General features: G+C 36.4%; 1 protein-coding gene across 2 annotated transcripts in view; it reads right to left on the bottom strand.

Moving 5' to 3' along the window:
• REEP3 (receptor accessory protein 3) overlaps positions 1-17438 on the bottom strand; it is a 98302-nt gene that overhangs the window by 45471 nt on the left and 35393 nt on the right. For both annotated transcript variants that reach the window (XM_021699495.2, XM_021699496.2), the window contains exon 2: positions 5476-5548. In XM_021699495.2, the coding sequence (XP_021555170.1) occupies positions 5476-5548 (73 nt within the window). The remainder of the gene's footprint in view (positions 1-5475; positions 5549-17438) is intronic.

Genomic DNA, 17438 nt, shown 5'->3' with positions numbered 1-17438 from the left:
ACAGCTAGTAATAGATAGGGCTGGGATGATAACCCAGCAGCCTGGTTCTAGGTGTTCTTTATCTCTTGAGTCTATTGCTTCTTTCCAACTTGGCCTAAATAATGCAAATATTTAATACTGATCCAAACCAAATTACACTGTAATGACCCTGGGAGGCTATCACGGACAGGGAAATATGCATGTGTATAGTGACACTGGGTAGCTACTATTAATCATCTTTAATAGAAAGAAGTCAACTGATAATGTCCATCTGAAAAATTAAGAAATAGCAATATAAGCCTGTTATTTAGATATGGAAATAAATACTAAAGGATTCAGATAAAAGAGCTGAAAATAGTGGAGTCAAGAGAGAAACAGGGATGGGGAAGGTGGGGAACTGTTGTTTTTCATAATAAAAGCTTTACAAAACTGATTTTAAAATTATAAATAAGTACAGCTTTGATAAAAATAAAAACTAAATTAAAAGTAGATCAGGATGGTAAATAAACAGATAAGCATGTGGCCTGACAAAACTAATTTTCAAAAAATTCCATCTTAATCAGAGGGTTAATCTTTACGCTTCCCAAATGAAAACCCTTGAATCAAATGACTATTTTTAATCCAAAATATGAAAAGATGGGGCACCTGGGTCGCCCAGTCGGTTAAGCCTCTGCCTTCGACTCAGGTCATGATCTCAGGGTCCTCCCTGCTCATCTGGGAGTCTGCTTCTCCCTCTCCCTGCTCATGCTGTCTCTCTCTCTCAAATACATAAATAAAATCTTTAAACACAAAATGAAAAGATGCCTGGGGAACACTTCTTGACAATAAAAAAATGTATACTTTCTTTACTGTATTTTTTCCTCTTTTATATCCACCCTAAAACTAGCAGACAACTTCAGATTTTACCAATTGAAAAGAACTATTAAGCTACTATGTGTATTTGTTCATTTTCAGGAAAAATTAGGTCACTTTCAAAACCAAGTCAATAAGGTTTTAGAGGGCTATTTCTAAGCCTTTAAAAGAGTAATCTCCTAGAGTTTTAACTGTTCTTTGTTCTTGCTCACAGTAAATCTCGGGACCAAATGTCTGATTTTGATTTTTTAAGTGCTGTCAGCCAATCTTTTCATTGCCACGTTCTCCAACATTCTTAGAATAAGAACATGGTTTCCTAGAAAAGCTACAGCAATTACACACGACTTGGAAGTAAACACTCTATTTTCAAGTCACGAGATGGTATAAGCCTAAAAAAATTTGCAAAACCATACTAATTCTTCAGTAAGTTTACATTTCAATTACTGCAAGGCTGAAAGACTTTAAGTAGGCCATATCAGCCACACTATACAGGAAATTATATCCTAGGAAAGCTCTGTTTTAAAAATAGGCAAAGGAAGAAAGGAAGGTTGCCAAAATACACAGCACTTTCCATTTGTTTTGATTTGAGCACAGCATCTGTTTTATCAGGTGCAATCTACTATTTGCAGGCTTAAGGGGAATGGTAGTAGTTAGGGTGGAAAGAAGTAAATTAATCTAAAATGTTTGCTTTCTGAAAACAATTTTGAAGTAGATATCAGTGGAATTTAGGTAATAACCAAATTCCACAAAGAAACTGAGCTTTGGGTAAGTCAGACTGGACTGACTACTCCTTAACCCGGCAGAATCAAAGCTGAGAAACTAGACCAATCCACTTACAAAATGTACACTCTTCAACTCTTCTTCCTTTTCTTATTCTTTTTTTTTTAAGATTTTATTTATTCATTTGAGAGAAAGAGAGGACGAGGCAGAGGGAGAGGCAGACTCCCTGCTGAGCCGGAAGCCCAACACGGGGCTGGATCCCAGGACTTGGGAGATCATGATCTGAGCCAAAGGCAGACGCTCAGCCATCTGAGCCACCCAGGCGCCCCTTTCCTTATTCTGAATATTCCTTTAGTCATTCATTCAAAAAATACTGAGTACCTACTATATATACCATGTACTGTTCTAGGTAGGGGAACACAGTTAACAAAACAACAAAACTCTACGGAGCTGTTTCCGGTGGGGAGGACAAACACATACAAACAATATCAGGTAATATAAAAGGCTATTAAAAATATAACAGGGAAATCTGAAGGTTAACTGCTAAGAAACTACCATATGCAAAACAAAGCAAATGTGGATGGGATCACTATATATGAAAACTTGAGAACAGAGTTCTAGTAAAACTGTTATGATCAGAGTTAGGTTCAGATTAAGTTTAGGCGAGACTCAGCAAGAAAATAATATTCCAACATTCTGTCAAAAGTAAATTTAGATTGGAAATACTTAAAGAACTGCCAACATTTTCAAAACCTTCTAACTCCATCTTTTTTTTTAAAGATTTTATTTATTTATTTGACAAAGACAGGCACAGTGAGAGAGGGAACACAAGCAGGGGGAGTGGGAGAGGGAGAAGCAGGCCTCCCGCCGAGCAGGGAGCCCGATGCGGGGCTCGATCCCAGGACCCCGGGATCATGACCTGAGCCGAAGGCAGACGCTTAACGACTGAGCCACCCAGGCGCCCCCTAACTTCATCTTTAATCATTTTGATCATAGTTGATTTAGATGCTTATGAGTCCTATCCTGGTACTGACTGGTTAAGCGGCCTCAGTGCCCACCTTCTTAAAAAATATCCTTATTTTTGTGGCCCTGGAAGGTCTACTTTGGACGCACATCCACTGGTAGGTTGTGGAAACTTTCTACTTCTTTGTGAAGCTAGAATCCTCACCTACTTTTCTAAAGGTAGCATGGTAGCAGAGAAAGAATAAAACATTATAAACAAGATATCCAATCTGGTACCATTCCTGCCTTAATGATCCATGTGACCCTGGACGAGTTGATTTACTTCTCTGAGACTGTAACACTGAAATATTTTCCCTGCCTACTTTATTTATTGATTTAGAGTTGTAGTGAGGGCCAGTGAGATATTATGGTACACGGAATAATGTCTCCCTCCCCCAAAGATGTCTATGTCCTAATTCCTAAAACCTAAGAATATGTTAGGTTATGTGGTAAAGGAGAAATCAGGCTGCAGATGGAATTCCGTTTGCCAACCAGGTGACCCTAAGATGGGGAGAGGATCCTGGTTTACTCAGGTGGACCCAATGTAATCACAAGCATCTTTGTAAGCAGAAGAGGGAGGCAGAAGAAAGAACCAGAGAGATGGAAACATGAGAAGTCTCAGCTCAACGTTTCTGGCTTTGAAGATGATGAATAGAACCATAAGCCAAGGATGCACGCAGCCTGTAGAAGCTAGAAAAGGTAAGGGAACAGATTTTTCCTTCGAGCCTCCAGAAAGAGTACAGCCCTTTAGATCCATGTCAGATTTCTGATCTCCAGGACTGTAAGAGAATACCTCTGGATTGGTTTAAGCCAGTAAGTACGTGGCAATTTGTTACAGTAGCAATTAGAAACAATAATATATAAAAGTATTTTGAAATTGGTAAGAAATCATATAAATGCAAATGTTCTAATGTGCTATCTCAGCTTGGTCTCTCTAGCAGCCTTGATGGCAGATAACATGGTCACCAGGTCTTCTGGGCCGTATCATATTTCCTTGTTAAAGGTAAATGCCCTGCCTTTTCTGTTCTGATGCCTGACAATTTCTGCTTTTAGGTTTCATTTCATTTGTGGAGAGATGATTACCATGTAACTATCAAACCAATTGCCTTTCTACCTCCCTAGTTTTTCTTCAACTACTCCTTATTCTGCTGTTCCCAAGAGGGATGATAAGCGAACTTTTCAGTCACATATTATAGCAAAATTATGTACAGATAATTCCTACTCTGTTAATGAATTATTTGCTAAAAACTACAAGGCAATATGTGAAGTATATACCTAACTACACACATGTATGCATACATATGTATATATAGTAACATATATCAAGTTTTATAGTTTTTCCATCAGTTTCAATGTTACTGGATTCTCTTCCACAGGTTATCTTTAACTTATGAAGCAGAATTAAAATTTCAGGGTTAGACCATTCTTATTAATCCCAAACTTAGAGACAAATACAGTAATAAAAATTTGAGTATTAAGGGATTAAAACACACAAACCCATGTTTTTAAGTATCTAAAAATTAACACTAACAAAGTTAAACCGATGCACTGTAAGAAATAAATAGAATGGTCAGTCCCTAAATAACACTATCCTTTTTGCTCTTTTACCATTAACTTACACATGACAGGCCTATTTCTTTCTTTTTTTCAAATTATTATACCTTCATATTTCTTACTGTTACTCCCTTTTTGTTTTAGGGCATGGTATTTGTGTGCCCATTGGTAATATCTTCGTATTACTACAGCTTCTCATATAAACTTCATTTTTGATTTGTACTTAATTTTTTTCCAATAAAATCACCCAGATTTAGAGGGAAGATAGGAGAATACCACAAATACATACACAAAGACACAGAGGCATACCAGTTATTGCATATCCTGGGTTTATAATGTTTTATAGGGGAAATATGTGCAAAGTTGAGAAACTTCCCCCTGTATATTTCAATTGTAGTTAATTAGATTCAGAAAAAAAGATCTCCTTTAATAACAGTATGACAAATATTCCAAGTAAGAAGAAATGTATCAGCTAGTACAGTTGACCCTTGAACAACACAGGTTTGAACTGTGCAGATCCACTTATATGTAAATTCTTCTTTGATAAATATAGTACAGTCCTATAAATGTATTTTTCTGCCCTATGATTTTTCTTAACATCTTTTCTCTAGCTTACTTTTTTTTTAAAAAAAAAGAGCAGGAGAGCGAGAATCCTAAGCAGGCTCCATGACCCAGTGATCATGACCTGAGCTGAAATCAAGACTCCGATGCCAAACCAAGTCACCCAGGTGTCCCTCTCTAACTTACTTCTAATGGAGTATTTAACATATGTGTTAATTGACTGTTTACCTTATGGGTAAGGCTTCTGGTCAACAGTAGGCAATTAATAGCTAAGTTTTGGGGGAGTTAAAAATTATATGCAGACTTTCCACTGTGGGGGAACCCCTGTGTTATTGAAGCATCAACTGTAGAGGCTGATTTAAGAAGAAAAAAGACTGCAACTGTCAATAGTAATGAGGTATCTGTATATTTAAATCAATTAAAAAGCTATGAAAAAAGGAAAAAGGTTTGGGGTGAGAAAGAATTATGTTCTCAGTCTACCTATAAATTCACAGGCTAAAAAACAGACGCCGCCCCCCCCAACTTCTTAAACTGGAACTTAGAGAAAATGAATAAGAGATCTAGTTACCCATTTGGAAATCATACACTTACTCAAATGCCAACTGACAGTGAACTTTTTTTTTTGAAACTCTCCTTTGGAATTGTATTCAAAATTAGTTTATAAAGTTAATGAAGTTTAGTCTTTTTATTTATATAACATTTTTAACCAAAAACATTATCCCAGCTATTTCTAAAATAATGATTTTCTAGTCTTATATATCACAGATACATTAAGCTAGAATTAATCACTCATAAAACTATACTTACATATTCCTTCACGTTTTTGGTCTTCACAGCTTTGTATGAATAATATGCAGGATAAAGCATTCCAAACACCAACCTAAAAGTAAAAGTATGAGAAGACTAATCAAATACAATAATGCTTTTAACTACTTTCACCTAATACAAAAGTAGAAACTACATGGGAAACATACAATGGTGTATGTTTGTATGAATGCAAATTTGTGTGCAGACTAAATCCACTCAGAAAGCAAAGTAAAAATATTCTCTTTTTTTTTTTAATAAAGAGGATTTCAATATTCTAGGTACAGTATCATGGGAAAAAAATTATATTTTAAAAATCATCATTTAAAAAAACTTTCTCATTGTACACCTGAAACTCTTAACACCGTTAATTATACTTGAATTTAAAAATAAAGCCTTTGTCATCACAAAAAATGGTCTATGGTTCCTTGAATACTTGGAAAATGTAGAAAATCACCAAAAATAAAAATTGTCCCAACCCTACCAGAGAGAACTGCAGGCAACATTTTATTGTATGCAAATCCTACTTTTTGTCCACGTGTAATATTCCCAAAACCTAAATATAACACATGTGTACACACACACAACTTGTAATACAAAAGTGGTCCTTTATTTTGAGACGTACTGGCTTCTAATTATAATAATGGTGCTGTCAATACCTGATATATTACAACATGCACTGAAATAGCTCTCTTTAAACATTTATAAAATGCCTAAATAATTAACAAGATTTAATTTAACACCATCTGTTAAGATTATTTTGCCAAATCACAGATCCAACAGATATGTACAATCACACATACCATGAAAGGACAGACCCAGAACTGGAACAACACCTATACATGGCTTACAGTTGGCATTTTCAGGTAATACATCATGGAGTTTTTTGCCCCCAAATATTCTACAGTACGTATTCTTAATATCTTCATTACATTCCACATTAAGATTCCCTTAGTTTATTTAAATAATCCCATATAATAGGTTTTTTGTTCATTTCCAGGTTTTTTCGATTGTGCAGAACATAAAAACAGTTCTCTGTCCATTGATATTCACTTCCTCGTTAGGATGTTGCTGCTTCAAAAAGTACATACATTTTTATCTATCATCAAAATGCCCTCCAGAGAAGCAGTTCCACTTTACATTACTATACATGGCTGATCACTGGCATCATTATTTAAAAAACAAAGTTCGCCAGCTAAATAGGAGAAAAATTTTAATGTACATTCCTGAATACCAGTAAACATGATTTTCTTTTCAAGTGTTTACTGGCTTTTTGATGCATATGGTGTATGATATCCTGTTGTCTACTTTTCTGATCTATTTTAAAAAAATCTTTTGGAATAGTTTTAATTTTACAGCAACGTTGGGAATACACTATAGTTACCATAAACCCTAAATGTTTCCCCTCTTATCTACATATTGCATTAGTATGGTACATTTGTCACAATTCACAAACCAATATTGATATATTATTAACTAAAGTCCATATTCTATTCAGATTGCTTTAGTTTTTACCTACCATCCTTTTTCTGACCCAAGATCCCATCCAGGATAGCACATTGTATTTACCTATCCTGTCTCCTTAGGTCCTCCTGGTTTTAAAAAAAAAAAAAAAATTCTCAGACTTTCCTGGGGAAATGACTTTGACAAGTTTTGAGTATTGGTGAATATCGGAGGAGATCCCTTTACTGGAATTTGTCTGATGTTTTTCTCATGATTAAACTGAGGTATGAATTTTTGGGAGGAGGACCACAAGAGGTGAAGTACCATTTCATCCTATTATATCAAGGACACACTATCAACGTGATTTATCACTGTTGATGTTAACCCTGACCAGCAGGCTGAGGTAGTGTTTGTCAGATTTCACTGTGAGGTGACTTCCTACCCCAACCCTGTCCACACTGTATTCTTGGGAAGGAAGCTGCTATGCACAGGCCATACTTGAACCAGGGAATTACGTTCCACCTTCTTGAGTGGAGTATCAATGCAAATTATCTGAAATTTTTCTGCACGGGAGATTTATCTATTCTCCATTTATTTATTCAATGATTTATTTATATCAATATGGACTCCTATGTTTATTTTACACTTTGGGTTTTAATACAGTAGTACTTCATTTTGCTGCTCAAGGCTTTGAACACTGAGATCTTTCAGTTCGCTCCTGTGTCCCTCTGACAGACCTATAATTGTGAGTTTTGTTTTTTTTTTTTTAACAATGTATTACTTTCTGGCACTATATAATGTTCCAGACTCATCCAATGTATATCCTGCATCGTTCCTAGAATCAGTCATTTCTCCAAGGGGTCTTGGTTCCTTTCACTGGAGGGTGGTATTTAAGACCAAGTTCTGGGTGCTATACATGCTGGTACTGGAGTGTTGTAGATTCTAGGTCCTTCTTTGTCTATTTTGCATATTAAGCAATTTTTGTCTAGGTTCTTGTTATCTTTTGATATTGTTTATAAGTTGTTTTGATATTGTTGTTTGATACTGTTTTGGTATTATTTACATATTGCTAAAAATACATGTTGAACTATGTTTGCTGGGCTGTCATTAAATAAATACCACAGAGGGGTATAGCTGGGTGGCCACGGTCCTGTGATCGAGCCTCACATCAGGCTCCCTGCTCAGCGGAGAGCCTGCTTCCCCCTCTCTCCCTCTGCTTCCCCTGCTTGTGCATTCTCTCTCTGTCAAGTAAATAAATAAAATATTTTTTAAAGTTTTTTTTTTAAAGATTTTATTTATTTACTTGACACAGAGAGAGAGTACAAGCAGGGGGAACGGCAGGGAGAGGGAGAAGCAGGCTCCTGCTGAGCAGAGAGCCCGACGTGGGGCTTGATCCCAGAACCCTGGGATCATGACCTGAGGGGAGGCAGATGCTTAACCGACTGAGCCACCCAGGGGCCCCTATAAATAAAACCTGAAAAAAAAAATACCACAGACTGGATGGCTTAAGCAGTAGATATTTATTTTCTCAGAGTTCTGGAAGCTAGAAGGCCAAGAGCAAGGTGTTGGCGGTTTGGTTTCTTTTGAGGCCTTTCTCCTTGGACTGCAATGGTCACCCTCTCACTGTGTCCTCACATGGTCATCCCTTGGTCTGTGTAACCTCCTCTTATAAGAACACCAGTCACATTGGATTAAGACACCTCAAAGACCTCATTTTAACTTAATCACTTTCTTTAATCTTTTATCTCCAAATACAGTTACATTCTGAGGGACTGGGGGTTAGGACTTCATATGAATTTGGGGGACATAATTCAGCCCATAATACCTATATTTATGAAGTTTTATATTAAATAGGTGTTTGTATTTAATATTAAATAAGCTTTTTCTTACACTGAGAATGAATATCTACATTTCTATATTCTTTGTTCATTCATAGTTTATTTTTTGGTGGGGGAGGGATAGTAAATACCTGTTGACTTTGTTATTCCTCACAAAAACGAACCCTGAGTTTGGGGCTGTTGTCACCAGCTCAAAGGAATACCAAGTCTTCTGCTGGGGATTTATCTTCACCACTGGAAGCCACGTTAACAATCTCTGCCTTACCTAACAACACTACCCTGTGAAGGCTACTTTAGCAGAAGCCAATCCACAGCCTCTGGATACAGGATTTTTAGCCTAGCCACAGAACCCAGGGCTTTATTTTTTTATTTATTATTTTTTTAAAAGATTTTATTTATTTATTTGACAAGAGAGATAGATAGCGAGAGCAGGAACACAAGCAGGGGGAGTGGGAGAGGGAAAAGCAGGCTTCCCGCCGAGCAGGGAGCCTGATGTGGGACTTGATCCCAGGACCCTGGGATCATGACCTGAGCTGAAGGCAGACGCTTAATGACTGAGCCACCCAGGCGCCCGAACCCAGGGCTTTATGATTTAACACATGGCAACCCCTAAAAGGCACAGGGGTCATCCAGCCTAGTGAGTTCTGAGAAAGCAATAACCAAAACACAATTTCCAGGTCTGCTGTGTTCATCCCCACTGCTGACACAAGGTACAAATCCCACAGTTAGCCGTCATAGTTCTAGTTTACATATTCGAGTTAATTTCAGTCCACTTAGTATTTCCCTTTGGAATTTGGATACAATCGATTATCTTCTATAGTCCCATGTCCTCTTGTACCACTGGATTTAAATTCAACATGACACTCTTCATTTCTGTCACTATATGATCTTTTGACTCCTCCTTCCTCTGCTATACTTATCTATCCAATCTCTAACCCAGTCCTGTTGGTTTTTCCTTGGTGAGAGTCCAAGAATCTATCTTCCTATTTTATTTTCAAACCCATGGCCAGTGATACATTTAGGCTCATGCCATCTCCTCTGACTTAACTGTATAATTTCCTAACACAAGCCTCTGGCTCCAATGTCCAATCAATCTTCCTAATATACCTGCTGCACTGCCTTGCTTAAAGACTTCAATAGCTGGCCTCCTTACCACCTTGTTGACCAGCCCCTGTGGCAGCCCATCAGAACATATTTGAAAACCTCTTCCTTATGTAAGCCATCTGTTCCAACATGGTTTCCTCAATTTGCCTTTTTTTTTTTTTCTTGCTCCATTAATGCCTTTTTTCCTTCAAGATCTACCACTTCTCCATAGACTTCTAATTGTTTTGAATTTTAGAATTTTTCAGGATTAATCATTTTGCCTTTAATATATTCTAGATTATATTTTTTTAATGTAACTGACTTCCAAAACATAATTTTCTCACATATAGTAAGGATTTGGTACTAGTTGATACTATGCTTATAGGTGCGGTTTGGCTTCTTTCTTTGCTTTATTTTTTAACCTCTGTATTGAATAGAATCAGTCAAATGAATAAACACAATATCCCTTAACACCTAACTCTTGTAAGAGTAGAAAACAATAATGCATTTCATTTGGAACATGGGAAAGATTAAATGTCTTAATAAACAGTAGGACAATTTTTAAGGACCACCACTATTATAATTTATTACTGCTCTAATGTGAATATTACTGAGTAATTTATTACTAACATCTGTAATATTTTCTAGGTGTTTTTTTTTTTCTGGTTTATTTTCTTTAATATTGAGTCTTACTCTGGATGTTTGCAATCTGGGAGGTCGGGCATAAAGCCAAAGCATGAGCACAGTGTATAAAATCAAGTAGTTTATTTTAAAAGGCCACCTACAAGATAAACTCATGGTTTGTAAAGAAAGTGTTTGCTACAAATAAAATTCACCTATAAATTTGAATACTGTTTCAGTTATAGAGGCAAGAAAAAATAGATACTCATTTCCTCTTAATCTTTTTTCTGCCTAAAGAGTGAAAACTTTGCCAAAATACTCATAATACCTTTCCCTCCCACTAAGGTAAAGTTTTCTATATGTACACTGGCTATACTGAAAAATTTATACTACTTAAAAAAAAATTTTATGCAAATGTATAGTAGAGATGGCCCTTGTATCATATTTTATATACGAGAAATACTTGAAATGGCTATTTTCTGGACAGATGTTCAGACATAAATCTATCCTTCACCAAAATTGTCTTAGAGAAGAACAGTATTGTTCAAAGATGAGTCTCAGAAGCAACGAGTAAGAGTGCTTTTAGTACTAGAAGTAATAAAGTTCTTAATGCATAAAAGTTATCAGTATTTCATTAAAAACTGATTAAAGGTTTTCCTAATTAAGATTCTAAACACAGCTTACTCTAGAATTTTTAGAAGATGTAAAAGAGTAAAAAAAAGAATGACAAAATCAGTAGTAATTCCATTACTGAATGAACCATCTTTTTTGTTAAATGCTATTCCATACATTTATATATATTACAATTTTTATCAAATGTTCTCAAGTCTGACCTGCCATTCTCTTAACTCCTTTAAAAACCTTAAAGTACCAATAAAAGTTTAATAACAAAACTGACCAAGGGTTAATCTACATCTAAACAAGTTACAAAACACTAATTGTAAGGATTTAAACTTTTATTATTGCCATTCTCTTAAAAAATGATTATGAAATATTAGTCTACAGAAGCGTAGGGCGCCTGGGTGGCTCAGTTGGTTAAACGACTGCCTTCGGCTCAGGTCATGATCCTGGAGTCCCGGATCGAGTCCCGCATCGGGCTCCCTGCTCGGCAGGGAGTCTGCTTCTCCCTCTGACCCTCCTCCCTCTCATGCTCTCTGTCTCTCATTCTCTCTCTCTCAAATAAATAAATAAAATCTTAAAAAAAAAAAAAAAGAAACAGAAGCGTATTAATATAATCCCCCTATACCTATCACCCAGTTTTAAGAATTACTAACATTGATCCTTAACATTTTGGCATTATCTTTTCCAGTTTTTTCTACAATATCTTTAAAAAAACACTATTTTAAAACATAATTAACATATTTAAAGACAATATTTTATAACAGAATTAAAATATAATTAAAACATAATTAACTGACATCTTAGAGCATATAGATTTTCCTGCCCTTTCACTAAATGGGATATTAACGAGCATTCTCTTACATCTTTACAAATCCTTAAAGAATGTCATTTATTTATTTATTTATTTTTTTAAGATTTTATTTATTTATTTGAGACAGAGAGAATGAGAGAGAGAGAGAGCACATGAGAGGGGGAGGGTCAGAGGGAGAAGCAGGCTCCCTGCCGAGCAGGGAGCCCGATGCAGGACTCGATCCAGGGACTCCAGGATCATGACCTGAGCTGAAAGCAGTCGCTTAACCAACTGAGCCACCCAGGCGCCCAAGAATGTCATTTAAAAACTGCAGGGTATAATATTCCCTCATATGGATGAAAATCATTCAAATCCTTTCCTGTGTTTACTATTTTAATGAATGCTATGATGAACAATCTTTCTATGATTACTTATAAGAGCAATTTTTGACATTTATACGAGGCAGAATATTAAGCACTTTTCATATATTGCTGTACTTAATTCTCACAATGATACCCAGGGATAGGTACTATTTTCATACCTATTTTACAGATGTGAAGACTGAGGCTGACAGAAGTTAAACTAATGTCATACACCTTGTAAGTTTATTGTCTGGATTCAAAGCATGCACTCTCATTCCAAAATCCACATTTAAAAATCAGTGTTTGTTTTCTAATGACATCCTATAAATGGAATTAACTAGGTCAAAGGGTTTAAAATTTCAAGGGTTTTGTTAACATTACCAAATGTTTTTTAGAAGAGTGGCATCAATTTATATTCTTACAGGGAAATACTCATTTAAGGACTACTTTTAATAGGATTAGAAAAATCAAACAGATAGTAGGCATGACTACACAGATGAACTGTGTTTCTAAGATATGGATTAGAACAATCATGCAGTGTATCATTACTAAAAAAAAAATAAAAAAAATCCCCAAACATTATAGCTAATGATATTAACATTTCTGAACTATTTTAATTTCCCTTAAGACTGTCTTTAGATAATAAATTCCCTCTTTAATAATATAAGAGAATTTAAATCGTAGTTTGTTAAAAGTAAATGCAACAAATAGCTGATTGCCGATAATCTAAACTATACAATACTAATGGGTAAGACAATGCTCCTATAGGAATTACTTGGCAAATTCTCCTTATTCCACTGCTTTTAGAATCATACTCCCAACAAACAAATAAAAAATAGTAATGATAGTGTTCTATTAGACTAAAGAACTAAAAACAACTCAATGAGACTAGAGATAAATGGGAGACCAAATATTAAGATGACAAAATAAACTATAGAATCAAAAATCAGAATGATGAAAGACAAGTGGACGAGGCTGTTAGGATGAGTCAGTGACAGTTAACATAGATACTGTATACACTCTCAAAGAGCAATACAAAATACAACACTCCAGGCCCTTATCAAAGACTATGGGGGTGAATGGCTGGCTTAGTCAGTACAGTGTGGCACTCTTGATCTCAGGGTTCAAGCTCCACGTTGGATGTAGAGATTACTTAAAAGCACAATCTTAAAAAAAAAAAAAAAAGACTATAAAGCCCATTTGTCTGTAATCCACTTTACATTAGAAACTGACTGAGACCAGTGAAATTTACATAAGATAGCCTGATCTAAGGAGGGCAAAAATGCAGAAGTTTCTCTGCTGTTCTTCATTCCTGTGACCCAGACAGACAGCCAGTCATTCCCTATACTCCCTTCTGCTGACACTGGCCTCAGAATCCTCTTCAACACAGCACCATAAACTCACACCAACAAAGGACAGGAGCTGAGTAGGCTTATTTGCCATGGTTTGTCATCCTTGTTCTAAATCTTTATTCCTTTAGGTGGTGTCATTCCAAATTTGAATCAAGCTTGATCACCTGTTTATATTTTATGAAAAATAGGAGGATAACAGTTTAGACTGTTATACCTATCTCCTTTAGGAGAAAAGTCATTTCAACTGAGATGCTTTTTAATATCACATTCTTATTTTTTCTTGAAGTACAGGAACCCCATGGCTATAAATAGTAGAGGAATAGTGTTCAGGGCATTGTCTATTAGTATCCCTATATATGAATTTTCACGTATGAGATTTACTTTGGAACTCAGTACAATGCAATGTTTAGCATTCTTTGAGAAAATGATGACCTTCCTTCCCTCTGATAAAAATATTATTCCCTCTCTCTCCATACCCCCCACTGATTGCCAGGAAGCTCAGAAGCAAAATCTGTTCTTCAACTTTATCAATTATGGTGAACTTTAAGACTGGCATATTTGTATTTACAAATTCTGACTTTCTACTTTGCAATTTTCTTTCTAGCAGTAACTCTTATTTTTCTTTACATTTTCACATATACATTTGGCAAAAGATTTCTCAAATCATTTCAAAGAATGGAACAGCATATACATTAATAGTTAGAATATAGTAATCACTGCTCTTTTGCACAAAAGCAGCTTAAAGGTGCCAGAGAACCAAGAAAAACATTTTTACTTTAGGTAGCTAGTAGCTAACAACCACTGGTGATTCCTCAACTTAGACCCACATCAAAATCACCTGGAGAGCTGCTTCTTTAACACTGTTTTTTTGTTGTTGCTCATAAATTTAACATAGGTAACTAACTGAAAGAACATAAGAATGCAAATGCAAAGTAAAAGTCTTCCTCAATTTTGAAACACTCTAGTTCCCCAAAGATAAGCATGGAAATAGTTTTTTGGGTATTCTATGGTAAAATAATTTGAATATATAAAACATTAAAAGCCAACAGTAAATTTTCAAACTCCTCATTTTCTAGTTATCTTACTACATTTTATATGGTCTTGGAAGTTATTTGCATCTATTGTGTGTATATGGTGGAAATGCTCTTTGTGGGTCGCTCTTCCCAGCTCCACATTCAGTGACCTCACATTGGTAGCTTGAAATAGGCCATTACTATGGGGAGAATTTACATCAGGGAAATTAGCAAATGATAGGAATCAGTCCTCTTTCCCCCGTAGTTAAGCATTAGCAGCACACCAGCGCTTACGTGTTTCAGCCAAGGGAAACTAGAGTATCAGAAAAACCATGAAACACCATATGTACAGGGAATTCACAGAATTTGCTGGAACAAAAAAAGGCAGGTTATTATGGCAACCAAGTTTATAAAGGGCTCCATGCGAGATAGAGAAAAAGGGCAAACGTTTTCTGCCCTTTATCACAATTCACTTTCATTCTGTTTATTAGGTCTCTAATCTTAACAAAGACTCTCGTGAATTTTCAAAATAGGATCAGAATCTTAAAGGATAAGGTATCCTAGAAACTGTGTATCTTACAACAATGCCTTCTTAGGAACTTCAAATAAAACAGATGTGAATAAAAGGCAAATATAATCAAGCTGTCCTTAGAGAACTTAATTTCATTGATTGTGGAATCCTCTGAGGAATCCTCAAGCCCTTCTGATTTTTTTTTTTTTTTTTTTGCGAGGGAGAAAGAGATGGAGAGAGCATGTGCATGGAGGGGGGCAGGTGTGCAGTGGGAGAGGGAGGCAGAGAATCTTAAGCAGTCTCCACATTCAGCCCGGAGCCCCATGCGGGGCTCGATCCCAGGACCCCAAGATCATGACCTGAGCCAAAAACGAAGAGTTGGACTCTTAAATGACTGAGCCACCCAGGCACGCCTCCTTCCGAACTATTTGAAAAGCATCCTCTACAAATGGTTTAGCTCCCAAATGTGTCTATGTATAAGAACCAACTGGGAATGAGAATCTTTGGAAGTGGGGGTCCAAGAATTTGAATTTCTGAGTTCTGCATCTTCAGCAAACCTAAAGTGTGACAATATTCTTAGTTTGGTTTTGGATTAAAAGTGATTGTGATTAAGCAATGTGCTGTCAGTATCGTATGCTGGTTTCGGTCTAACTGAATTTTTTAAAGAAATGTGAAAATAACAATAGGTTATCTTGACTTTTACCAAAAATCTATCCTTGCTCAGACACTAAAATATAAGAGATTGGAAGGGAAAAGAGAGTTGTAATACACTAAAATTTAATATCTAATAAATATTAAAATATTTAAGTTTAATCTTTGAAAATAATGAATTTATGCCTGTTTAAGGCCAAATGATTGCAACTAGTGCAAGGCCCAATAATAACACACTGTACCTGTGTATATTCTTCCTACTTGAGTCATTATGCCGCTGATTAAGCTGCCACTGTGGAGCTGAATTTTGCACATGATCACTGCCAAAATAATACATAACTTCCGTCCTCCACAAATTTTGAGAAAGATCTGTTGCTAAGAATTTCTGCTAGTAGAGAATTCCCATTCCGTAAAACAACAGTGAAGTGGCCATCAGGTAACGACAGTCTTGAAGAAAATTATGAAAATTACATACAGAAACAAAAAAGTCAAACCCATGAGAAAACCCGAAATCCTGAATTCTGTAACCAATGACACAAGTTTAAAACTGCCAAGGAGAGCTAAAGACAGTAAAAATTCCTTTGAAAGACCTTATGCATGTTTTAATTATAGTCATCAAGCACTAGGAAGCTTGGAATTTTCATGTTGTCAGAGCCGAACTTCTAATTTTACTGTAGAGCTTCTCATTTCTACTCTAAAAGGAGAGCTAAAGATAACAGTGGGGAAAGAAATCGGTCCACAGCAGATCAGACTTGTACTTTATCCTCTCATTCTCTCCCCTAGCCACCCCCATCCCCCACCACTAGGGCCTACTACGTGCTAGACCCAAACGAAAGAAAAATGTTGAAAAACTATGCTGAACTCAACAGAGTACATTACAGAACCAGGGGCTGGAAACCCTTGCAGCCCTCAAGCAACCTTGCATCCTGTGGGCAGAGTTCCACAGAATGTGGGGACCATCATCTGTTAGTTATGTGAACCAATCTCCAGCATTCCCCAGTTTACCTGGTGTCACTACAAATCAACTCCTAGATGATAAACAGAAGGCTCAGAGACATTAAGGAACTTCTGAATTAAGCATCCAGCAAGCGTCAAAGCCAAAACATAATAAGCACAAAACTTCTAATTTTAAGAGTTGTGCTCTTCCTTTTAGAGCAAACAACACTTTGTACTTCATATAACCCATTGCAAGCAATATTCAGAAGTTACCTAAGTAATTGGGACCTGCCAATACACTACTGTCGTGTGTAAAAAGATGTCTGAGACCCATTTTTTGATTGTGCACAAAGTCTACATGGAGGAATACCACCATCTTTAGGCAACATTTACATGCTCTCCAATTCCTATGAAACTGGTTAGGTGCCTATACTAAATGGGGTTAAGAATTACTCTCGACCATCTGACCAACCCCAGACTCCTGAGTTAACTCTGAACTCAGAGAACTGCTTTCTTCATTTAGCCTCTTCAGCACAGGATATGTTGAAACCCAAACGTAGCATTAACTCTGTGGACATTAAAGATAACAAGAGTTCAGTTGCAATCTAAGGTTTAAAAAAAAGCTTCTGGGGGGCGCCTGGGTGGCTCAGATGGTTAAGCGTCTGACTTCGGCTCAGGTCATGATCCCAGGGTCCTGGGATCGAGTCCCGCATCGGGCTTCCCGCTCCTTGGGAGCCTGCTTCTC

Source organism: Neomonachus schauinslandi, chromosome 6 (assembly GCF_002201575.2).
Source record: "Neomonachus schauinslandi chromosome 6, ASM220157v2, whole genome shotgun sequence".
Classification (NCBI taxonomy): domain Eukaryota; kingdom Metazoa; phylum Chordata; class Mammalia; order Carnivora; family Phocidae; genus Neomonachus; species Neomonachus schauinslandi.
This window is presented reverse-complemented; position numbering and strand designations above follow the sequence as displayed.